General features: G+C 48.5%; 1 protein-coding gene across 1 annotated transcript in view; it reads left to right on the top strand.

The window, feature by feature from the left end:
* Window positions 1-26,262, top strand: part of Podxl (podocalyxin like) — a 140,558-nt gene that overhangs the window by 83,808 nt on the left and 30,488 nt on the right. The window contains exons 4-6 of the mRNA XM_027391298.2: window positions 14,677-14,768; window positions 15,557-15,690; window positions 16,265-16,701. Of these exons, the coding sequence (XP_027247099.1) occupies window positions 14,677-14,768; window positions 15,557-15,690; window positions 16,265-16,701 (663 nt within the window). The remainder of the gene's footprint in view (window positions 1-14,676; window positions 14,769-15,556; window positions 15,691-16,264; window positions 16,702-26,262) is intronic.

Below are 26,262 nucleotides of genomic sequence, written 5' to 3' on the forward strand. Positions count from 1 at the left end.
AAGACTTGGTCACTGTCTAAGATACCTCCTCCTGCTTGACGCTAGCTAATAGCTAAGACATTTCCAGGCCTGGTTTCCTCTGCCATGGACCTCTTGGGATAGTAGCCTTTGTTCCACCTCAGTTGTGAGCATGTACCAAGTCTTCCTTCTTCACACAGTATATAACCCACGAAGGTAGGCCTGGCTCAGCTGCCAGACACTCCTCCCTTGTGGGTGCCATAAAAAGACAGACAAGCTGTCTGCTCTTAGCCAATCAGCAGAAATCCCCTCACTGCTTCGACTGAAAGGTGATGGCAAATGCCTGATACTGCCTGGATGGCCAGGACCCAGAGACCTAGGATAGAACCAAACATGACAGGCAAAAAAAGAAAGAAGGAAGGAAGGAAGGAAGGGAGGGAGAGAGGGAGGGAAGAAGGAAGGAGAAAAGTCAATGAAATGGTCCCTAATGATATCCTGCTGTCCTCATAGGTTGCTGCCTAGCCCGATCATCAGAGAAGCTTTATCCAGCAAGTGATGAGAGCAGATGCAGAGAGCCACAGCTAAACATTATGCAGAGCCTGGGAAACCCTGAGGAAGAGAGAGAGAGGAAGGATTTTTAGAGGCCAGAGGGGTCAAGGACACCAGAACATGGTTCACAGCCTCAACTAAGCAGGGCTCATAGGAGCTCACAGAGACTAAAGTGACAATCAAAGACCCTATATGGGTCTGAACTAGTCCTCTGCATAAATGCTGGGGCTCTGTAGCTTGGTGTCCTTGCGGGATTCCTAACAGTGGGAGCAGGGGCTGTCTCTTGACTCTTTTGCCTGCTTTTGGGACTCTCTTCCTCCTACTTGTCCAGCCCTGCTATGAGGGTACATACCTAGTCTTATTGTAACTTTTTATGCCATGTTTAGTTGAGGGAAATGAGCACTAATGCTCAGCTAGCTTTCTCCTTTTCATGCAACTTGGTACCCTAGGGAATGGAATGGTGCTGCCTACACTCAAGGTAGACCTCCCTGCTGCAGAGTAAGAGATAGTCCCTCACAGGCAAGCCCAGACCCTGTCTCCACGGTGATCCTGACAAGTTGACAGGCCGAGTTAAACATCACCCTCTCTAAGTTGTTTTTGTTCAGTAGGCTGGTCACAAAGATGTAAAAGTGACCAACATATTACGTTTAGACTGTTCAATAGCAAGCATTTTAAAAGGTAGCTACTGCCATTACCAACTTTATAACTGGCCATCTGTTGTTGGTTTTTCCCAATAGGGACCCCAGCTCTGTGATGTGTGTGGGGCCCTGGGGGTCATCTCCAGTACCAACAACAATAAAATTAAGGGATTAGGCAGTTGTTCTGTTTATTTGATAAGCTGGAATTTTTGTTGTTGTTGTTTTTCTTTTTCAAGACAGGGTTTCTCTGGGTAGCCCTGGATGTCCCGGGACTCCCTCTGTAGACCAGGCTGGCCTCGAACTCAGAGATCCGCCTGCCTCTGCCTCTCAAGTGCTGGGATTAAAGGCTTGGACCACCACCGCTTAGCCCAATAAAATGGAATTTTTGTTGTTGTTGTTCTTATTCTCATTTTGTTCTGTGGAAGAGGCAAACTCAGAGTCCCCACATGATGGTCACTGAGCACACCTTTAGTTCCTCACAATTGCAATTTATGCCCCTACTTGAAAAGTTTTTAAAAATTATAGTTCCTGCTGGGCATTGGTGGTGCATGCCTTTAATCCCAGCACTCGGAAGGCAGAGGCAGGAGGATCTCTGTGAGTTCGTGGCTAGCCTGGTTTCCAGGATAGGCTCCAAAGCTACACAGAGAAACCCTGTCTCGAAAAATTAAAAAAAAAAAAATTATAGTTTGTTTAACCCCCACGTGTGTGTGTGTGTGTGTGTGTGTGTGTGTGTGTGTGTGTGTGCATTGTACTAGAGTAGAGGTTCTCTACTACTATGTGGGTCCTGGGGATTGGAGTCAGGTCATCGGGTTTGGTGCAAGCACCTTTACCCATTGGTAAATATCACCAGTCCCTTGAGTAAGTTTTTGTATGAGTTCTGGACTCTTAAAAAAGTTCCACCATTTATTAAATTAAAAAAAAAATGCTTCCAAAGGTCAGACAGGTGGTTCGTGCCTTTAATCCTGGCACTCAGGAGGCAGAGGCAGGCAGATAGATCTCTGAGTTTGAGGCCAGCCTGGTCTGCAGAGTGAGTTCCAGGATACCCAGGACTACACAGAGAAACTTCTGTCTCGAAACAAACAAACAAAAATAAACCACAATTTTTTTTGCATGGATTGGGGAGGAGCATGGTGGGAAGGCATTCTGGGGTCCCTAAAATACCCCCAAGACTGTTATCTCCAAATGTATTCTAAATATCCTTTAAAATTTTTTTCTAAATTCTACAACAGCAGACAGCATTAGTAATTAATGCTTATCATAAATGATACATCAGTCTTCAGGAAAATTTATAAGGCGATATAATTTTTCATGTGCAGCATGTTCATTTTATGTCCTTCTGTGTAATCAGTATGAGCTCTACATTTCTGTGAATGTTTAAAAAGCATAAGAGCACACGTTTATTACTTTAAGTGACGACAAAGGTTTATAGTCCTTTGCTCCTGTGCCATCCCCTGCCATGCCCCTGCTTCTCAAGCCAAGTCCTCCTACAGAAGGCAACCTCAACAGCAGCATTATTTTTATGGAGAAGACGTGAGCTGCTTCACAATGACTCAGTTTCTGGTGACTTTCCAAGGCCACCAAGTAGAGGAGAGCAATTCATTCTCCTTTAAAATTTAAGGCTAACCAAGCAGTGGTGGGTGCATACCTTTAATCCCAGCACTCAGGAGGCAGAGGCAGGTGGATCTCTGTGAGTTTGAGTCCAGCCTGGTCTACAGAGCCAGTTCCAGGACAGTCAGGACTGTTACACACAGAGAAACCCTGTCTCAAAAAGCAAAAAAACAAACAAACAAACAAAAAAAACCAAATAAACAAAAAAAACCAAAATAAAACAAAAACTTAAGGCTGTGTGTGATGAAACTTATCATTTCTTTCCTCTTTTTTTTTTTTTTCTTTTGAGACAGGATATCATTATGTAGCCCTGGCTGGCCTAGAACTTGCTATACAGACCAGGCTGGCCTTGAATTCATAGAGACCTGCCTCTGTCTCCCAAGTGCTAGAATTAAAAGTATTGCTTGTTTCAATACATAAATAAATAAACCGAGGTTACAGTTGTCTAAGAGCCTCCCCCAAACATTTTGAGGTATGTTTCCTTTGGTTGCCCCCAAGATGGAAAGTAAATCGCTATTGCTAAAGACACCATGCACTCTGGACCTGGGCTGGATCTGACCTGAAAGTCAGACCCTGAGGACTAGCTCTCAAGGTTCCTGAAGCTTCCATGGAAGCTTCCTAAGGAAGGAAGTAGCTGGTAGCTCTGCCCAAGTTTGGTGCTACGAGCCGCAACAAAGACCAGCATTGAACAATAACCCTACAGGAGCAGTAGCAGCGCTCATCCCTTGGCATGAGCTCTCTAATTGGGTTTAAGACCATCTCAACCAGAGGGAAATCATGCCAGGTTTTGAAAACTTAGCCAATTACCCAGGCTTCGTGAAGTCACGGATCTTAGAGGAGAACCTACAACAGCTACTTTACCAAACCTGCATAATTCTAGCTACATTCCAAATATTTATTCTTATTCCTATAGATTAATGTAGTCCTCACCTCTCATCAAAGAAATTTCTCTTTGCATCAGATGAAGACCAATAAAGAAAACACAACTGATCAAAATGGAGCTCAGTTGCAACTAATAAAGTTATAACACAGCTCTTGCCTCCAAGGCTCAGAGATCATTTTGGAAAAGGGATCAGACAGATTTTAAGAGCTAGAGGAAAAGGAAGTTTGCTATGAGATTGTGTCTTCTAGTAATGTCAGAGCAACTATATCAATGACATCTCACCAACAGGGCTACCTAAAAATGACTTGAACAAGGATGGCACCAATGGACTTGCTAACATGGAAGGGAGAATGCTCATGTGGCCTCAACTGTAGACAAATGACTACAGGTAGCTAAAGAATGCCGAGAGCAGGGGAGATAGTCTTCCCCAAGGAAGAGCACACCAGCTGGTTATCCAGTCCTAAAATGGCCAGCCTGAACACATAAACATACAAGTGACATTATACAGACTTAGCAGGTTGTGTTTTTTTATATGTAGGAAAGCACACACACACACACACACACACACACACACACACACACACACGAGAGAGAGAGAGAGAGAGAGAGAGAGAGAGAGAGAGAGAGAGAGAGAATTAAAGAAAAAGTGACCATGAATTTGAAAGAGAACCAGGATGGTAGATGGGAGGGGCTGCTGGATGAAAAGGAAGGGGCAAATGACTTTGTTATAATCTCAGTTATAACTACCTGAAAAGTTAAATGGAGGCTGAAGAGATGGCTCAGTGGTTAAGTGCGAGTACTGCTCTCGTAGAAGCCCAATTTCAATTACAGCATCCCCATTGGGTGGCTCATAACCTCCTATAAGTCCAGCTCCAAGGAAATCCACACCTCTGGCCTCCATGGGCACCTCACCCAAGTGCACATACCCTCATAGAGACACACGTGCATTAGATATTAAAAATAAAGAAGGACACCCATTATTAAAAACAAAACTAATTCACACCATCCCCCTCTGTTCCTTCGATTCCCTGCCCACCGTCTGGCCAGGCCGCTGCTGCAGTGCCCGCACATACACAAAAGTAACAAGAAGTACACACACACATCCAAACAACCAGACAAAAGGCATTATACTCAATAGGCCCAGTATGACGGCACACACCTGTACTCTCAGCATTTGGAAGGTAAAACTGGGAGATCAGGAGTTCAAGGTCACTCTTGGCTACGTAATTAGTTCAAGACCAACCTGGCCGGCAGGAGACTCTACCTGGAATCCCATGTTCCCCTCCACCAACACCCACCCCCAGGAAACTAGAGAGGAAAATACTGAGGAGTCACAGGAGAAAAGGGAAGCTCCTGAGCGTGTGTTGTCACACTGCAGACTCCCTGTCTGTGAATGGGCAGGCACTGTGCAGAAGAAAGAAGGTCTCCTTGGGAACAAATCAATAGCAGAAGCTGTATATTTGGCTGTGGCATGGACAGAATAAGGTCCCCACCCTGCAGAAGGCAGTCACTTTTAGAAAATGTAAAGACCTCTTAAGTTAGATGAAGGGTGACTTTTTTTTTTTTTTTCCTGAGACAGGGTTTCTCTGTATTGCTTTAGAGGTTGTCCTGGAACTTGCTCTGTAGACCAGGCTGGCCTCGAACTCAGGGATCCGCCTGTCTGCTCTGCCTTCTGAGTGCTGGGATTAAAGGCGTGAGTCACTGGCGAAGGATGACTTTTTTGTTTGTTTGTTTGCTTGTTTGTTTTGTTTTGTTTTTCAGACAGGGTTTCTCTGTGTAGCTTTGGCTGTCCTGGAACTCACTCTGTAGACCAGACTGGCCTCGAACTCACAGAGATCCTCCTGCCTCTGCCTCTCGAGTCCTGGGATCAAAGCACGCACCACCAGCACTCGACCAAGGGTGACTTCTTAGTTCATGTTCCGGGTTTTCTTCCAAGCAGTCTAAACTCTTTTGACAGAAGGACTAGTTGGGTCAGAGGACTAAGATGCTTCTGAAGAGGTGAAGAGGCTCTAACATTCACATGTCTCACACACCCTGGGCTTTGTTGGTCACTGTAGCTGTGTCCAGGACATGAATGCAGGGTTCATAGTAAATACCATATAGGAGGTGACCATAAATTCTTCCCTAAGATGGGACTGGGGGTACAAACACATAGTCTAAGCTACTTGGGCCGTTGAAGCAGGAGGATCACAAGTTAAGGCCTGCCTGAGCTACACAGTGAATCTGACACCAGTCTGGGTTCCTTAAAGAGACTCTGCCTACACACACACACACACACACACACACACACACACACACACACACAAACACACACACACACCATACACACACATACACACACACACACACACACACACACACACACATACACACACACACATCACACACACATACACACACACACACACACAACATACACACACACACACACACACACACACACACACACACACACACACACACACACGGCTGGAGATATGGTCAGTGGTCGAGTGATTGCCTATCCTGTGTGAGACCCTGGCTTCAATCCCCAGTATCATAACTAACTAAATAAATAAAATCCTCTCTTGGTGTTTAGAAGGTTAAAAAGAGGACAGGCCTCAGACACTCTAGGTAAGTGTCATGCCACCAATTACACCACCCCGCTTGAGCCACCCCAGGGTGTCAGAGGTACAGCTATCCCTCTGGCTGAAACAATTTCCCCTCGTCAGTGTTAGAAAGCCACTGTGTGGAGCCCATGAGAGATTATGATAAGATGTAAGTATTTATTTTTAAGTGATCACTACAAAGAAAACTGCATTTTTCAAGCTTCTTCACCAACTTTACTTGGGAGATTAGAGAAGACACAGTAGTCAGGGCCGATACTTCCTTCCCTCTGCTTGGCAGATAAGGAGTTAACATTACAGGAGTTAGTTTCCTGATATCACAAGCCAGTCAACCGCAGAGCAAAGATTAGAAACTACAGTAGTGGCTCTCACCCTTCCTAATGCCAAGACCCTTTAATACAGTTCCTCACATTTTGATGACCCCCCCACTATAAAGTTATTTTCATTGCTATTTCATAACTATGATTTTGCTACTGTTATGAATTGGTAATGCAAATATTTTTGGAGATAGAGGTTTGCCAAACAGGTCAAGACCCACAGGTTGGGGATGGCTGAACTAGATTTTTTTACCCTTTAAATTATCTGCAAGAAGCTGTTGATTTTCCTAGCTGCTGTCAGTTGAGCACCTCCCAAGACTAAGCAATGAGTAGGTCTGAACCCAGGGACATGGCTGTGGCCTCATAGAACTTCGGGTACATTGAGGAGAGCAGTACTACATACTACTGAGAAAAACTAAAAATGCATGTGCAGACTATAGTGTATTGGGGAGATGCCTTGTGTTTTTACTTTAGTGTATTCATTTATTCTTCAATGGCAGGACTTGAACCCAGGGCCTCACAAATGCTAGGCAAGAGCACTATGGAATGGCAACTCCAGTCCAGATCTGTGCTTTCATTCAAAAGCTTGATTGTTGGGATTCTTTCCAACTTGAAAATTCTGGAATTTCCTACCTTGCTTCTGCAAAGTCGCGCGCGCGCACGCGCGTGCGTGCGCGTGCGTGTGCGTGTGCGCGTGCGTGTGCGTGTGTGTGTGTGTGTGTGTAGTCTATGTGTGGGTGTATGTGTGGGTGCTTGTGTGGGTGTATGCCTGTGTATGTGTGCACTTGTGTGCATGCGTGCGCAAGTAGTGGGGAGACAGAGAGGACATTTCCTTGTTCTCTTCAACTGTGACTTGGCTCTCCTAGTCACGCTCTGACTCTTCCTGCTCAATGGCAGCTCCTACAGCCAGTTGTGTGCCTGACTTTGCAAATGTTATCAAAACGTCCAGGCAACATGGGAAAGAACAATGCCCCAGAGGTTAGTGAAGTCATGGGAACCTCCAGTGCCCGTCCAGCCTCAACCACTGTTGTCATTTGTCCATATCTGGCCAGTATGTTTACCTCTGTGGTGCAGTCCTGTCCTCAGGGGGCATGACAGGACTGTTTCAGATGTCCCCATTTTATCCCATAGCCAGAGACAAGGACACCTGAGCTAGAGACTTAAAATGGAATGTGTCCCCCAGGATACATGTCATACTGGAGCTACAAAACCCTGGATGCTGCCTGTCAAGTAACCAGGAAGATGGAAAGAAGGGAAGAAGCCCCTTAAGAAGCCCCAACCAGTGGGACAGTTTGGAAGATCTATGCAATAGTGAATGGGAAGGACCAAGAGCTACAAGATGAAACCACTGGGCCGCTATGGTCATTCTGATGTTTTCAGGTAGAAGATGTAAAAGGTTGTATGATTCATTAACCTTTTCTGTTATGTTTATTTACTTGGGGGTCACCCACTATACAACACATATGTAAGGGAACAACTACAGGAGTCAATTTGTTCACTTCCACCATGAGGGTCCCAGGGATTGAACTCAGGTCATCAGTCTTGGCAGCAACTGCCTTTATCTACTGAGCCATGTTGACGGCCTGCGGTCCTGTGATGCAATGCTAAATTCATGCATGTGTTTAGCTTAAACACAGCTAGCATGGTCTCTTTCATGTTTATTATGGAGTGAAGATGGTTCAGTAATTGAAAACCCCATGTGCTTTTTATTCAAGTCAAGTGGGTTTGGGGACACAGGACAGTGTGGCTGTGAGTGCGGGCAATGCAGTTGCGTGGGTGAAATGATTGTTTCCCTGAATGGAGAACAGCGCTCGTGGTCGGCTTCGTCTGCACTTATATTTTGGATTACTCCTAAGGGCAGATATTCCATCTTTTAACTGTGTTTATGAGACTCAGCAGGCAAAATTATAGCACAATAAATATCACTTTGTAGTTACACCCCGTGATCTCACGCTCTGAATAGTTAGTGAGTGGCTTAGAAGTGCAGCTGGCAGGGTTAACCCTGACTCCACTACTTAACAGCTGTGGGGTTTTAGGCAAGCTATTTAATTCCCCCAAGAGCCTCAAAATCCTTACCCAGAAGTCAGGATTAATAATAGCAACTGCTTCCCAGATTGGTCCTGAAGATTCAGCGTGGCTATCTGGGTTTTAATCTGGCTCAGCACTGTCACACACATCGAGGATCGATAAACTCCAGCTGTTACAATTTGAATATGGTTGAACGCCTGGTCCCCAGCTGGTGGGGCAATTTGGGGAAGTAATGGAAACTTCAGGAAGCTGCCTCTGAACTTGGACTCTGGAGGCAAGTCTTTAAGGATTCCACCTGGTCACTATTTCCTGGCTCTATTTAGTGTCTCCTGTCCACCATGAGATACGAACGTACTCACACAGCCATGATGTCTGCCCAAGCAAACATGGACAGAACTCTCTGAACAGGGAGCCAAAGTCAATCTTTGCTCCTGTAGGCTCTTTCGGGTATTTGGTCACAGCTGTTACTCACATTGTTCTTATCAGTGACTGTCAAGTGCTTTCATTTGTGGGAACCTCCAAATTTCATGTGCTGGGAACTTGGTCCCCAGCACAGCAGAATCAAGAGGTAGGACCTGTGGAGGTGATTGGTTCATGAGTACTCTGTCATCCTAAATGGATTCATAGGTAAATGAGTTATCTGGAAAGTAGTTTTACCATAAAGACAACTTTCTTTAGCTTCCTGTATCTCACCACATGACACCCTTAACCCCCTTATGATAGAGTGAAAAGGTCCTTGCCAGTTGCCAAGAGGAAGCCAGCCCCATGTTCTCAGACTTCCTAGCTCCAGTACCGGGAGCTAAAGAAACCTGTCTTCTTTATAAATTGCTCAGTCTCAGGAATTCCATTACAGCAACACAAATGAAGGAATAAGTTAAATAAGACATGCTTATTCAACTACTGGGTACTTAGAGTGTGCCAGATACCTTGCTAAATATGTACACAGTGGACAAACAAGTAAGTAAAAGGAGGTTCTTGCTCTTACAGAAAGAACTGAGGTTTGTTGCCAAAACCACCCATCCAGACAGTGAATTGGGCAAGAAGTACCTAGAGGAGAATATGATTAATTCCGATCTGATGGGATGATGATGATTGAGCATCCAAATGAACAAGTTAGCAAGAAGCATTGTCTGCAAGGGCCTGCCAATGAGAGGGTGTTTGGGATCCAGTTTAAAAGAACTTCTCCCAGATTGTGGAAGAGGAGGAGGGAAAGTTAGTTAGGGACCAGAATTTGGAAGGCCTTGAAAGCCAACTTAGGGAAATTAGGTGATAAAAGCAGAGTAGATGGGGAACACGATCACATTTAATTCAGAAGCCCCACACTCTTGTGTCAAGTAGAGGGAAAGCAGAGAGCATCACAAGGAGACAAAAGTCAGGTTCTGCCAAAGGAGAAAAGGAGCCAGACGCAACAGCTCTGTCCACACAGAGCTCAAAGCTCACTGGAGAAATAAGATATGCATGTCAACATCCAAGAAGGAGATCACAGAACAAAGCCACCACTACCTTGAAGTCCACGTCAGAGAAACGAGTCTTCATTTCCTCAACTGGAAAATGGTACAATGATAATACATCTACTCTTCTGGTTTATAAGGATGTAATCACGCTAGGACAATGATGTGTTGAAAACCATTCGTTTTCAACAAACCAAGCTTCATTCAGTACTGCCCAAGTGCAGGCTCAGCCCTGGTTGGACTCCAGGGTGGAGGAAGCTAACTGCATGCTGGTTTTATTGCATGAGGACCAAGAAGGCTAGCACTCAGTTAAGTGAGCCTGGAAAACAGGTTGGGGTATATCAGGAAAACTGAGCCAAAGATGGCACTCTGGGCATCTTTTGTTTCAACTCTCCTACTTGTCTCCATGCATACCTCCTTTGCTCCTGCTAGGGGACCTGAGACTTTTCAAATTGTGAGACACAGGTGCATGAATGAGAATAAGGTTGACAGGGGGGTTGGAGCACCCTGTTAGAACTGTAACTGGAGGGACAGACTGCTTCTGGAACCATCTTTGTTTGTAAGCTACCGTGAGTGAGGATGTTGTCTGAGCTCTCTGGGCCTCAGCTTTCTTCCTGTGGGTGAAGATGTCAGAGACCCCTAACATCCACAGAGCCTTAGGCTGTGTCTGAATGTGAGGTGTGTGGGAATTCTGGGACACTGCACATACAGCTGTTTCACCTGAGAAGAGGGTAGGTACAAGTAGACTGTGTAACCTGTAATTCTGGCTTGAGATAGGCATCACCTCTGCAGAAAAGGTCTCTCACCTTTCACTCTGGGGCACAACATGTTAGGGTTTTATGATCCTAGGCTCAGGCTTACAAGAGGAAATGAATACTTCGGGGACAAAGAGGGAATTGAGGCAGCTCTTCTGTGGGTGCAAAAATATCACTGTTCAAGAAACAAGCACCTTTCAGGCACTACATACACCCTCCAGGTCCCATGGGAATTAATTCTGTGGGTTGAGGTTTAGTTTATAGAGGAGGAGACTGTCAGTCATGGGGATTAAGACTAGGATATGTGGCCACCAAACCAAAGGAGGGTTACATTCTGGACTGACTCACTCCAAGACCACTCCATGACAGACAGACGGTGCCTCAAACCAAAACTTTTTTCCAAAGTTCTCTCTGTGTGTGTTTCTCTCTCTGTCTCTGTCTCTGTCTCTGTCTCTGTCTCTGTCTCTGTCTCTCTCTCTCTCTCTCTCTCTCTCTCTCTCTCTCTGTGTGTGTGTGTGTGTGTGTGTGTGTGTGTATAAGTACTAGCACATGCATACCATAGGGTGTACAAGGACAACCTTGGATGTCAAACCTCACTTTCCACCTTGAGACAGGGTTTTCTGTTGTTCACTATTGAGCACACCAGGCTCTGCTGGCTGATCCATGAATTTCTGAGGGCTTCTCTTGTCTTAGCCTCCCATCTTGACATAGAACCCCTAAGATACAGATTCATGCTACCACACCCAGCTTTCCATGGGTTCTTGGGATCTGAACTCAGGTCCTTTCCCACTGAACCATCTCCCCGGCTCTCACCTTCAAACCTTTAGCAACGAAGTCCTCTGGCTTCAGACTTTTCTCACTGTCCATGCTTCTTCTAAGCTCTCCCTTTCAGCTAGTTCCTTCCTCCTAGTGGAAGTTTCTCTCTTCTTAAGGTGAAGCCATGCCCACAAGCCTTCCCTTGGCCCCACATTCTGCCTCCATGCCTTCCCCTCACACCTACACTGTCCTCAGTTCCTGTCCTCCATTCGGTGCTTCCCTGCAAAGGAGATCACACCGACTCTCTCATTGCCAGATCATGTCAGTCTTAGCCCTTACAGCAGGGGACTTGGATGATAGTCTCCTTCTTCCATTTCTTCTAGCTGAGTCTCTCTCCGGGGTTCACTCTCGACATCTGCCCCATCTGTGAAAGAGCTGTGCCCCAGCCTCTTCCTATCTCCACTGAAAACCATTCCTACATCCCATCTGTACCTCCCCACCTGTACCTCCATGACTCTCTTATTACTGCTCCTGGTCCTGACCTCTGGTCTGAGCTCCAGTGTCACAAACAGGACCTCCTGACATGACTCTGAGTGTATCATGGACCTTTAGCATCAGCACATTTTGAAACTGGACTTTTCTTCTCCCACTCTGCTTTTTTATTTATTTTTTCTTCTTCTTATCTCCTCCATCTCAGGAAGGCCACTGCTCTCCCCTCCCCACAACCTTTGCACTCATCTAATCCACCTGGTAACCAGCGGCTATCTAGAGCCCAGTCACGCCTTATGCCGCACCGCTCCCATACCCAGCTGCCACACCATCCTAATGTACCCAAACACCTGCATAGACTCCTTCACTTCATTCCTGTCTCCAGAGGATGGATTCATGGCTTTCCTGGACCATTCCACTGGCTTCACATTGTGCTGTGGTCTCTTCTGAAGTCAAGTCTGTTCGTTCATTATACCGAAGCGAAAAATGGTTCTTTTCACGCAGAAAGTTGGTCATTGTCTTACGGATGCTGTCTGTAGTCATTCACAGGTTCCAACACTCCACAAAAACAGCTCTCGACTTAGGACAAAAAAACAAAACAAAAACAAAAACAAAAAACAAAAAGCCTGCATATCTCAGCTCCCAGCCTCTCCTCTACCTCTCTCCTCTCCCCCCCCTGAAATGCCTCACTTTTCCCTTCCCCCTGAAGTACTACACCTGGAGCCCCCCACCCCTCCCCCAGGAGCCTTCCCTAAGCCTCCCTGAGCTGTGTCTGGTTCTCTGTTGCCCCACCATTTGTCACGGTCCTCGCCACCTGCTAACCATGTTTGTGTACAGGTATTACTTCTCCCTGAAGAGAGGGAAGGCTCTGCCGCTTCTGTTTGCATTCTCAGCACCAGGCATAATGTCTGGCACACCGCCTGTTACAGTAGATGTGGTTGGATAATAACACACAGGGCATGACTTTGGAGTGAGGCGCTGCATTCAAACCCCAGTGGAGACTCATAGAATCACACAACTTGGCAGTCAAAATAAAGTGCGGCTTTTTTTTTTTAATCCGATAAAAGACATCTGTTTTACCTTTGTGCATTTTCTTTAGGTAAGACACTACCTTCCAGGTCTGGAACACTGCTCTGGCTCAAGGTTGGGAAGCCCATTGTAAGAACGTCCCTGATCCCTTATGCCTGAGCTGCCTTGATGTGACAAGTTAGTGCTTTAGATCTTTATAGGGTGTAATGGGACAGGATCTGTCCTACCTCTCTAGACCTTGTCAGTAAAGATCAGACTGTTTCAGGATGAGCATCAATAGGATGTACCAGATCTGGTCAAATTGCACCTGCCAGGGACAACAAGAACACAAATTTAAACCTGGTGCCATAGGTTCCTGTGTTATGGTTCCAAGCTGGCATGCATGTCTGCATCTGTAGATTTGCATCTGTGTCTATATATGACATCTGAGGTGATGCTGTGCTGTTCTGGCTGCTCTGAGGAAGTGAAAAGTAAACACTGAAGACCCTATGTTAAGAGGTTTAAAGTCTGTTAGTGGATGGGCTGGGGCGTACTTAGCTCAATCAATGGTAGATTGCTTGCTTAGCATGCACAGGCCGTGGGTTTGTTCCCCGGCACACACACACACACACACACACACACACACACACACACACCACAGAGAGAGAGAGAGAGAGAGAGAGAGAGAGAGACAGAGAGAGACAGAGAGAGACAGAGACAGAGACAGAGAGATAAAGAGACAGAGACAGAATACATGGATAGTAATAGCCAAAGTGCACTGAATTCCAGAACTATGGGGAACTAGTGTCTATAGAGGGCATTGCATTTCAGTTCTAGGCTTGTGTTCCAGGCCAGCAGGCTAACTGTGCAGAATGGGCCAGGGCTTTGGTGCAGCTGAGGCAGCTCTGCTCACACCATAGTCTCCTCATTTTGTTGGCCTCCTTCTGGAAGTTCCATGGTACACACATTGGGGGTCCTGTCAGATCCTGGGGATTGGAAACCACAGTTCTGACTTTGCAGTTTTCAGCCCAGATATCTGCTGTCATTTTATGTTTGATCTGATAGTGGAACCAATCTGGAATCCTGTTTCTTTAAAATGTCCCAAACTCTATCCACAAACTTAATGCGTTTGTTTTTGAGTTTATATAGAAGTTGATCCACTGAATGCAAGAGCATGGATTAGCTAGGTCACATACAAAATAAAAATTTCAACCCTAGTTTTGAAAAGGTATTGCTTGGTTTGAGAACAAGCCTTTTGTTGGCATTGATGCCAATCGGGAGAACAGCACTAAAAAAACATCAGAGATACACACACATCCCAGCGTATTTCAGGGAACACCCTCTGTCTTTCCCAAAAGCGGCGTGGAAAACCGCGCGCCAAAAAACGATCGTGCAGAAACTTCCTAGTGAAAACAGCAGGGCAGCCCTTCCCAAGCTTGAGGCCAGCTGCGGGGACACCCCAGCCCCGCTCGGGTGAGCCTGAGCGCAGCCCACATGAGGGGTTCATCAAGTCCACCGTCCTTGGGATCCGGGAACAATGCCTCCACCAGGCCCATCTGTCAAAAAGGCTCCGGATTAGAAACCCAGGAGTCATGTGTGACAAATTTTCACCGTCTCCCTTCGGTGTTAGCCGCCCCTCCCCCTCGAGCTCTGTATCCGGGCGTGGTTGAGGTGCCTCCTAGCAGCGGACTCCAGGGTCTGCAACCCGCAAAGGCCCCCAAGGTAGGGTGAATAGGATGCAACCGAGCTTCTTTGTCCTTTCACGGGGTAAATTCGGGACCTTTCACGGGGTAAATTCGGGTTTATGAGATTCTTCAACTCCAATCCCCACCCCAAGTCTACGCCTTTCTCACCCGCGCAGGCTGCTTGTTTCATTGAGCCGGTCCAAGGTTCTGGCCCTAGGCTAAGTGCTTCCTCCCACTTTAGCGCGTGTCTTAGCAGCTGTTGGAGGTGTTGGCTTTGTTTTTCGGATGAAAAGAACCCAGGCACATAGAGTAATTCAGCACAACTAGGTTTTGAGCCCAAGTTGGATTTGAAGCCGAGGCCCTTAAATCTCCATTGCTGCTTTTTAATTCAGCAAGATTAATTCTTACGGAGCAATTATGGTATTACAGGCAGTGTGTAAAGTATTTTTTACAGACTAGTCTCATTAGCATGTGTGCCACTTACCACCTAAGGGATCTTAAAAAACTTTCTTAACCGTTTTTTTTTTTAAACTATTTTCCTGTCTGCAAAATGAGGCTTAAAAAATGTGGCTGCTGTGACGAGCAAGCGAATTAATACGCGCAAAGCATATAGAACACAGACCCGCACGAATTAATCGCCGAAATTTTTGCCGTAAAAGAGTCACATCCATTTGTACTCAGAAAAACGTCGGTGGGAGAGGTTAAGCAAAAAAAGGGGGGAAAAAATCGGACCATCGCACGGTGCTCATCCCGTAGCACAATCTTGCTCAGGGATTTCACGAAATCCAGGCACCTGCTAGGTAGGGGGCCTGCTCCCCGGTTCAGCCACGGAAGGCGCTGGGGTCCGGGGACAAGGAAGGGTGGGTTCTTAGCGGGACTCCCAGGCTGTGGATCTGTGCCTTCGTGCGAGGGTCGCAGCATTATGGAGGATCCCGGCTGACCCCCTGCAAAAGCTGTGCGTAGGACATCAGCGGAGGGGACTGACTGTCTGGCGGGGTCCCTGGTGCGCACACAGCACAAGCACAAATCTACAGGGACCCACGCTCACACACACACACACACACACACACACACACACGGACCCACACTGATGCGCGCATACACACACACGCACGCACGCACACACACAGGAACACAAACACTGATGCGCGAATACACACACACACACACACACACACTTACACACACACAGGGACCCACACTGATGCGCGCGCGCGCGCGCACACACACACACACACACACACACACACAGGGACCCACACTGATGCGCGCATACACACACACACACACACACACACGCTGATGCGCGCATACACACACACACACACAGACACACACACACACAGACACACACACAGACACCACACACACACACACACACACACACACACACACACACACACACACACACAGACACACACACACACACACACACACACACGCACACACACTGGTCCGGACCTCCACCCTGCTCCCCCGCCCGCGCGCGCTCCAGGGCGGAGTTTCCTCCTCTGCTTATTGTTCGCGGCCCAGCGCCCGCCCAGCCGCCGCCCCGCCCGACCCTGCCGGCGCTGTGGGCGAGCTCCTGGGGGAGGGGGCGGAGGCCAGCGCGGACGGGACGGGGCGGGAGTCGTCGCAGCAGCGCGCGCAGGGCCGCAGCCGCTCAGACACCGCCCGGGCCGCAGCCACCTTCGCTTCTCGCTCCTGGCTCCGCGCCCCAGCCCAGATCTGCGGCAGGCAGGAGGGGCCCCCGGGACGCGACTCCGGACTTCGTGGCTGTCGCCAGGCCTCCCCGAGCGGCGCCGACGCTCCGGCCACCCAGGCGAGCGACCCTGTGCCAGCACCGCAGCCACCTGCTCCGAGTGCCGGGGCGAGGACAGCCATGGGCCCCTCTCTGGCGCTCTCCGCGCTGCTGCTACCGCTGCTGCTGCTGCTGCTGCTGCCGCCGCCGTCGCTGTGCCAGGATGATGGTGAGTGGACAGCCGCGGCTCCGCCGGACCCCTGGTCCTTCCCCTCCACCCCAAGTCAGGCGGGGCTGCTGGGAAGCCGGCTGCACCGCGTGGTCCGACCGACCGCTTGCAGCGGCTCCCGCGTGGCCGCGCTCCGAGTCCTGACCCTGGTACCATCCACGCCCCCTCAGATTGGAAAACGCCGCAGGTGCCGGGCCAGTTCGTGTATTTGCCTCTAGTTTTCACTCGTGAAGAGTGAGCTGGAGCGCGTGAGGGGCACTTGGTGGGTTTGCGGGAGAAAGCGGGGGTGGGGGGGCGGACTTTGGGTGTTGGGAGGTTCCAGATCTTTCGGGGCCACCAGAATGAGATTTACTCTTATTGGTGTTGGGGGCGACCAGGGTCTGTATTGCAAGGTCGTGTTGAATTGAAACTAAGCAAAAAGACAGACTGGAAGTACATGAAGGAGTACCTGCAGCAGACCGCAAGCAAACCTCTAAGTGCCCACTCATGCAGTGTGCTTCTGGTTCCAAGCGCTTTTTAAGTCTGTTGGGGTAGGTGGAATAAATGCACCTTCCATGGTCCCAGAGTGTGGCTCAGTGGGGACCGTTTCTTCGTGTTGCCAGAGGACCGAATCCTTTCTCAGAGCATGGCCAGGATGGTGAGCCCCTCCCACCCCTTTGTGCAAACAGAAACTTCTTTCGCCTAAGAGGTTTGAGCTTCTTAGTATTACCTTAAGTACCCATCTCTCATCAGATGCACCTTGGAGGCAGCCCCACGCCGTTCTTTCTGAAGGTGGAATGTTACTTTCTGTTTGAGAGGTCGGGCAGTGTCTGCAAACATAACTAGAGCAGGTGTCCCAAAGTCCCTGCCAACAGCTGAGATGTGCAGCCCAGGGGAGAGGCACGTTTCTAAAACTGTGTAGCCTACCCTTCTTGAGCAAGTAGCAGAAGGGAGAAAGTGGGGAGGGGAGGCTTCCCAGGGCCAAAAGTTCTATGGTGACAGCCGGGATAAGGAAGGGACTCTGCTGCCGTAGGCGTTAGTGTTGGGGAACTGGATTCTACAGGAGAACAATGAGATGACAATGCTATCCTCATCGTGGTGGAGAGGGCTAGTGCTCAGGGAAAGAATGTTTAAGCCTCTGGTGGGTGGCCTAGGACGCCACCAGTCTGGCCTGAAAGGGAAGAGCCTGTGTCCCTGGAGGAAGGGTGCCCTGTGAGGAAATTGAGAACAGCTTTGAGGGCCACAGTCTGCAGTTTAAACAATCTTTAGGGATGACAAGTTTATGGAGTATTTTGGCTCTTGAGGCATCCAAACTTCATGGTGGGTCTTCAAACGCAGTCTTGGAGGGAGAATGCCTCAACACCATTGAACAGACAGATGGACTAGTTTGTCGATTGAGTCTGGTCTTATAAAAGCCAAGCCGATCTGTGGGAAAGATCTTGTTAAGGGGAAATGTCTTGGAGCCGTCAGTGGACATCAAGGCTGGGGTTCTTGTCTGGCACCTGAGAACTGCCTAGAAAGCCATGTTTGCTGTGAAGCCCTCTCCAGACTCTACACAGAGATGGTTCAAAGTCATGTACAAACAAAACTGTCCCGAAACCTGTCCTTGTTCATACAGCAAGTCTCTTAGCATCACTGAGGCCCTGGTACCCAAACATCCAAATGTCATTTTTACAGTGTGTGTTAGTACAGAGAAGTTCTTTGATGGTGTATGGTAGCGAGGAGGGGTTACAGTGATGATGAGGACCACAGACTGATTATGATCATGGTGGTGAATTACATCCAGGGCAGAAAAGGCATGGGGCAAGCCAGGTATTGGGTAGTGGTGGTTTTACACCTTCCTCTAGGCCAGCTCCCTTGGCTATCACCAGCCAGCAATACTCCAGTCCCACCTGAGTTGGAATTCTGTGATGAGATGCAAACACCATAGGCTAAAGTCCAGGTCTCTGTGACAAAGGAATTATCCTGACAGGTCTCAAGCTTACCTCCTGAGCTGGTGGCTCGAGCACACCCCAGAGGTAAACAACCTGTATCCTGGGATCTTCCATGCCTTTCCTTTGCCACGGGGCGAGCCAGACCTATAAACTCCTATCTGTAAAGCAGAATGGGAGAGCAGAAGGGACCTCTATCTGCACTGTTGTGAGATTTCCAGGCTTCCGTTTTCCTTGGATGATGAAAAGAGACCATTTAGTGCTGTCCATCTGACAGCATTTGATGGGTAAATCCTGGACAGGAGAAAGGCAGTGTGGCATGGTGGAAACTCTCAGACTGACTCCCATACTTGTGCTCTTGTTGTCAAGGTAGTGGACTTCCCAAGTTCCAGTTTCCTACTTAAGTGATCACAAACCTGCTTCGTGGGTTGTTCTCAACTGAGGAACAATAAGGCAACAGGTTTGGCACTGTACTCAACTTACCAACATCAGCCGCAGCTTGGCATTGCTGCTGTGAATTGAATGTGTGTGTTGCTCCATGTGCTTGAGGCATCGAGAGCATCTCGAGTGGCTGATGTTGGTGAGTGACATTCAGGGCACAGCTGCTTCCTAGAGGCAGGGCAGGCTGACTTAAAGAGCACTGAGTGGCCTGCGGAGAGCTTCCTGGAGTGTTTTCATATGGAGATTTTTTAAATAAAAGGGATCTGTATGGGGTGGGGAATCTCTTCCTAGGGCAACTTGAGCTGGTTTGAATTGTGGGGTGTAAGGGGAATGCAGGTTGTGGGGATGGGAGCCACTCTAGGGAGTTTGAGGTGGGGGTGTGTGAACCGCAGGAGTGCTTTAGAAGAGAGAACCAGCAGCTGGTTGAAGGAAAGGATCCAGAGGTTCGGAGTTGGGGGTGGGGGTGGGGTTTTTCTAGCAGGCACTTAACAGACAGGATTCACTCTGAGGTAGGCATCTGCAGTTAGCTGGACACAAGGGGCCGCTTATCTGGGGCAGGGATGAGAGCATCCCTCACTGAAGGCTTCAGGTGGGGCATGGCCACTCAAGGAGGGACAGACCAGCAGCTTAAGAGTCCTCCAGATGTCACTTTAGGTATATAGAATAGAGGCTGAGAGAGCCTGGGAGCCTGCCTCTCTTCCTGGGGCTCCTTCATTTATATGGAGGAGACTACCTTTGGAAGCTAGGGGGAGGGGCAAGTGGTTAGAATCCCCCAGGGGGCAAGAGGCTGCTGAATGGGTTATCTCCTGAGCTTTTGGAGCCCCGTTGTGCTCCACAGCCTGCGACTGTGCCTCTCCACACGTAGAGGCCTTGGAGGATGGGAACCTTGTAAAGTTTGTCTCCACCTCCTGGGCCAGCCCTGTATGTTGTGCTGAGCAGGTGCCCCTGGATGTTGACCTGCAGGGGGAATCCCAGCCAACTTGAGTCCTGGGCATGTCTGTCTAGCTAGTGGATTCCTTTTCCAGTGTTGCGCTGGGGGCCAGTTCCTCCTCCAGCCAGGCTGGAAGTTGCTCTACACAGCTGGGGACAGGATGAAGTCACTTCTACTACTCACCGTCGGGAGCTGGCCTGGAGACCCAGCAGACCTAGGGCTAAGAGCACTTTCAGCTCTGGACCCTGTTCTTATTTGTGGCTGTAGTGTCTGCGGCAGGGCCAGGACCTCAGTTGGTAGGGTTTCCTGTCACAGCCTGTTCCCAGGAACATTGTGGGACAAGTCTTTCTGTTTTGTGTCTCAGCCACTTGTGAGGCTGTGAGAGGCTCAAGGAATTGTCAGATCTGGGGTCGTGACTCCCGGGGCCACAGAAACCCGAGTAAGTCTTTAAGAAAAGAAAGGTCTCCAAGGCTGGGTGTGGTAGTACACTCAGAAGTGAGGGGCTCTCATAGTTCAGGCCAGCCATCATTTTTGTCGCAAAAAAACCAAAACAAAACAAAATGACAACAACAAAAAAAAAACTTTAAAGAAAATCTGCCTGAAAAGTTTCTACACCCTGATAAGCCTGTCTCCCGATGCAGCCATCCAAATCAGACCAAATCAAACAGAATTAGGAAAGCCCACGTTTAATGGATACAGCGCTTCCAGATGGCCTTCCAGCCCCCAAAGAGGAGATGGGAGAGACCAGAAAATTAGTTTCTGAGGGACAGTTTAAATATGCTGTGGGAGTGGTCGTGAACATCTCTGGGAGGAGGGGTCATCACTTGTCGGGCTGAGATGCAGCAGGGTTTGGAGGGAGATTGGGAGGGGGGCTTGGGTGGAACTTCCAGAACATTCCAGACTCTTTGGATATATGGATTCCAGTGTCTGGGGTGAAACTTCCACTATAACACTACCTGAAAGATGCATTATGGGATGGGACCGTAGCTCAGTTGGTAGACTGTTTGCCTAGCATGCATGAAGCTCTCATTTCAATTTCTAGCACTGAGTAAGTCCAGCAGAGTGGCAAAAGTCTGTGCACAGGGGACACTGACACAGGGGGATCAGAAGTTGAAAGTCGTTGGCTTCATAGGGAATCGCAGGTCAGCCTAACATAACGAGACCCTGTCTCAAAAAACCAAAACATCGTAAGGGGCTTCTCATTTACAGTAATGCTTGAGGTAAGATTCCTGTAAGTAGCAGCCCACTGGCTATTCAAATGGAATCCAGAAACTGAGGATGTAGCTCAAGTGGTACAGTGCTTGCCTAGAATCGCAAAGCCCTGAGTTCGATTCCCAGTACCACAGAAAGTGAGTGTAGTTGCCCACACGTGTAATCCCCATACTTGGGAGCTGGAGGGAGGAGAATAGTAAGTTCTAGGTCAGGCTGGGATACAGGAGACCCTGTCTCAATTCAAAAGTTCCAATAATGGAATCCAGTTGCCTAAGAGCCATTTCCATACCTCGTCTACATAACCATTCTAAGATAGAGTCCAAGAGCTGAGAGCTGCCTGGAACTCACCTACTATAACCTACTTAGTTTCCAGATGAGAGGTTCAGACAAAGGCCAGGGGAATGGGGGGGGGGTGTTTGCCCAAGTTTCTGGGTGCTCCCAAGGGCTTGGCAAGAGACGAGTGTGTGCAGGTACGTGCAGCTTTAGATAACCAGGAGCTGAACTCGGGCTTTTTGGTGCCACGTCTTCTCTGGGGACCAGAGGAATTTAGTGATGGTTGACTAATGTAGCCTTTATTAAACCAAATCTTTCCCTTCCTGGTTGCCATTAAGGTAAACTGAAGCTTGGTGTTACCTGGCAAAGCAATACCAGACAGACTCTCCAAGAACTCTTCAGGTACAGTCAAAACGCTGGCTACCTGAGCTATGACTGTAGGTCAGTGTCTCTAACTGGCCTGAGAGCTCTTGAGGCATCCACAGCATCCATTCAGTACCTACAATAAATAGGTGGTCAAAGAAATGCTCCTGGAAAGAGTGGCCTCATCTTGAACTTTCTTTTTTACTGTTGGCTTCGTTTGTTTTTTGAGATGGGGCTTTCACGGTAGCCCTGGCTTTCCTGGGACTCACTCTATAAACCAGGCTGGTTTCGAACTCACAGAGATCCACCTGCCTCTGCCTCCCCAGTGCTGGGATTAAAGGCATGCGCCACCATGGCCCAGCTCATCTCTAACCTTCTAACTCTCATCTCCCTGAATGCCAAGCCGCTGTACTATTGTCTCCTATATAGTGACTGTGCTAGCCTCTGCTCCTTTCCTTCTTCACTCCTTACCCTCTCAGCACATACCACTGCCACCCTCTCTTCCTTTGTACCCTTGTCCCCCTCAGGTCAGCCACCTCGCACTTCCCTAGGGCCAGGGTGCAGGGTGGCACCCCGTCCGCCAATTGTCATAGCCGGAAAGCTGTGTGCCTCAACCCAAAGGAAGAGAATTCTGAGGAGTGGCTGAGTGAAGCTTGCATTCAGCCCCAGGTTGGGGTGCAGGAGCCCCAGCAAGAACCAGGTCCCCCAGGATTAGGGCCAACCAGGGGCCTATGGCTGTCTGAGTTTGAACCTTACAATTGTTTGGCCCTGGTTTGGGTAGACAGGGCAGGCTGAGACACAACCCAGGAGTTCTGTGATTTTTAAGAGCACAGGCAATGTCTGAGGTCTCCTTTGTGGAACTCAAACCCACAGAGCTTAGCCTGAGCTACAAAGCTCTCAGACTCGCCTAGTCGGATTCCCCTGCCAGCCTTTGGAGTATACCCAACTAGTGTCACGGGGTGCTAAAGCTGGGCTAGCACAAGGTTGCCACTGGCTAGCCTCATATTCTGTCCATTCCAGAGAAAGAAAACTGAGACACTGGCACAAGGACTTCCAGCCGATTGCCTGACCAAACCTTTCTTCAAACATTCTCAGGCTCCTCGGTTTCCATTTCAAAACTTCTGCTTCAATGTTTTTATTTTTTAGACAGTCTCACAGAACTCTGGCCGTCCTGGAACTCTCCACGTAGCTGAGGATGGCTTGGTTGTCTTTCTTGGCTGCCTCCACTTGTAGGTGTGTGTTGCTGTGAGTGCCGGTTTTACACAGAGCTAGGGACTGAATGCAGAGCTTCATGCGTGCTAGACAAGCGTTCCCAGCTGACGCACACCCCAGCCTGAGTGTCACCTTTTTGAGGGAGAACTTTTCCAAGACATTTAACTCATGCACCCCCATTTTCTTATTCTACACTAATTTCTCCAGTTGCGCTCACTACACACAATACGTTTCGTTCTGTGCCTCTCCCTCCTGCTAGACTGTGTTTCATGAGGATAGAGACTTCTGTTAGTGCTGTAGACACAGCATCTAGAACAGGCCTGGCCCATAGTAGACGTTCAGTCAATTCTTGTTGAGTGAGTGAGGGCCAGAGCTGATTTGGAGCCTGAAGTCTTGGTGGCAGCTCTGCACTCTCCACTCCTGACCTGAGTGGAGAAGGGTGAAGGTGGCTGGGAGGAGCTGGCCCTGGATCTTGGAGAAATGGACAGGTGAACATGAGCAGGAACAGGAAGACCCCTCAGGAGATGCAGCAGCCTCAGGTCTCCCCTTCAGGTGGAGGATTAGGGATGCTGTTAGAATTTATACAAACAAAAAGATTAAACAAGACAGCTTCTAAGACAAGATACATTGCTCTCGCGTTGGAAGTTCAGAGTTCATGTCGGAAGTTCAGAGTTCGGCAATGACGGTTCTGCCCTCATTAGCACGTAGCCTCATGGTCCATGATGGTGCCAGGGATTCCACCCATCAGGAAAAACAGAAGGGATAAGAAAGCCACTGTAGTTCCTCCTTTGAGGGTATTTTCCCAGAACTACACATGACTCTTCTAAGTACATTTTACTGACCTGAACTTAATCTTGTGCTGGTTTCTAGCAGCAAGGGAAGCGGGAAAGAGTACTTTCCTTTGGAAAGAGTAATTTTTATTTGACCAAAAGTAAGTAGCTACATTATAAAGAAGGAGAAATGGATACCAGGGCAGGGCTGGCAAATTCCACTGCAGTAGCTGTTTGTGGAAGCCTCAGGCTTCTTTGTCAGTCATCCTTTCCCAGGGGCACCAGGTCCTTACTGTGCAGAAGGGAAAGAGAAGTACTTCCTTTATGGCCTTAAGCTTTGATGCTTCTGACCTAACCCTGCTCAGGGCAGTCTGAGGTTTGGAGACTAGGTGTTGGGTATTCAGGGAGAAGTTCCTTTTAAGGCAGAGGCGCCAGCTTCCCCCACCTAGGCTCCTTTGCCCTCAGCTAGGCCACTGAGCCAGTTGCACTGAAATGTCCTATGAGCTGCAGCTGAGGGTGAGCACAGGGATGACCTGGGTTCTCACACTGGCCTTGGGATAGATAGGAATACCTCTCCCCCAACTCCCAGGGGCGCTCTCCTCACCTTTTGTCAATACAGATTTTCCCGAAGCCCTGGGAACCCCAAGGTTGTTCCTGTCTTGGAGCTCTCATGGCCCCTCTTCTACCAGGATAAATGTTCCTATGCTCAGCTGATAGTTTCTCGGCCAGCCCTGCTGCTCACCAGCCAGCTCCCATCTCTCTTCCACTAAGCACTTCCTTCCCGGTGTCATCCCATGCTACCCAGACTCCAGCTCCCTTTCCCAACTGCCATCCAAGCACAGTATGGTGTTGGACTTTCAGCCTCAGTTCCACATTTTCCTCCTCGGGGTGGAATGGGGCATAGAGGATGGAGAGGTTGCAGCCTTCCTCCTGAGATCCAAGGGAGGCATGTTTTCTTATAAAGCAGAGAATTGGGAGGAAGGGAAGAAGACAGTCTGAAGTACTCATAGGTCTGTGCCCCCCCCCTTGCAGGAGGGGTAGATTGCATGCCTCAGTTTACCCAAATGGGAAGCCAGGGCTAGCAACATATGGGGCTGTGTTTGTACTTTCACACTGCATAAAGCAAGCTGCTTACCAATCTGTTTGTAAAGAACATTAGTGACCCCTCGAGATTTTAATAGGCTCTCAGAGAATGTTTGGTCGATGAGTTTAATACTTGCTCTGTGAATAAAAGGGAAACCATGATGCAAAAGTTGGGGAATTGCCACTTACTGTACCCTTCATTGAAGCACAGTACCAGATACAATCTGTCTCTTTTTGGGGGACGTGGGGTAGGATTCAAGATGGGTTTCTCTTTGTAGCCCTGGTTATCCTGGAACTTTCTATAGACTAGACTGGCATCAAATGCAGAGATCCACCTGCCTTCGCCTCTGAGTGCTGGGACTAAAGTTGTACACCACCATGGCTGGTTCTCTTAATACAGTCTCTTAAGTTTCCTTTCCTACTGACCTGACTGTAGCCCAGCACACATCTTATATTCTAGCATTGAACAGAAAATTTTTGTTTCTTCTCTTTAAGACAACATGTACATTGCTGGGCACAGTGGTGCTTGCCTTTAATCCCAACATTTGGGAGGCAGAGGCAGGCAGATCTCTGTGAATTTGAGACCAGCTTAGTTGACATAGGCTGACCAAGGATACAGTGAGACCCTGTACACACACACACACACACACACACACACACACACACACACACACACACACACACACGTTGGGTAGGGTGAGATTTTGAGAAGCATTCAGGCTCCCTTAGGACACTTGGGATGTGGGACATTCAGTATAAATTCCAGACAATCTGTAAAGACCTGGACCACACTGCAAAGTCATCAGTGAAAACACCAAGTACTGAGCTAGGTGTGGTTGAGCAAGACTTTGGAAAAATGAAAATGAAACCCCAGAGGCCTGCCTCCTCTTCAAGAGGGTTTCTAGGAAGTCATGTGGGAGCTTGTGGCTTATGAAGTTGTCTGAACCAGGTACCTGGGAACAAGTTAAGAAGGCTTGGAGCATTCCCTGGATGTTATCCAGGCTTGCTCCTTAAACAGAGGTGGGAAGTGCTACTAAAAGAAGTAGGGTTTGGGGACTGGGGACTGGGGATGCAGTTCAGTTGGTAGAATGCTTGCTGGGAACAAAAGCCCCAGGTTTAATCTTCAGTATATAAGACTAACAGCCCATCCTCTGCATCCTCCTTGGCGAGAGGAGCATACACTTGTAATCCCAGCACCAGGGGAGTGGAGGCAGGAGGATCGAAGCTGGAGAGATGGCTCAATGGTTAAAAGCACTGACTGTTCTTCCAGAGGACCTGGGTTCAATTCCCAGCACCCACATGGCCGCTCATACCTATCTGTTAATACCAACCTCTGACACCCTCACACAGACATACACGCAGGCAA

The sequence above is a fragment of the Cricetulus griseus genome (assembly GCF_003668045.3).
Source record: "Cricetulus griseus strain 17A/GY chromosome 1 unlocalized genomic scaffold, alternate assembly CriGri-PICRH-1.0 chr1_0, whole genome shotgun sequence".
Classification (NCBI taxonomy): domain Eukaryota; kingdom Metazoa; phylum Chordata; class Mammalia; order Rodentia; family Cricetidae; genus Cricetulus; species Cricetulus griseus.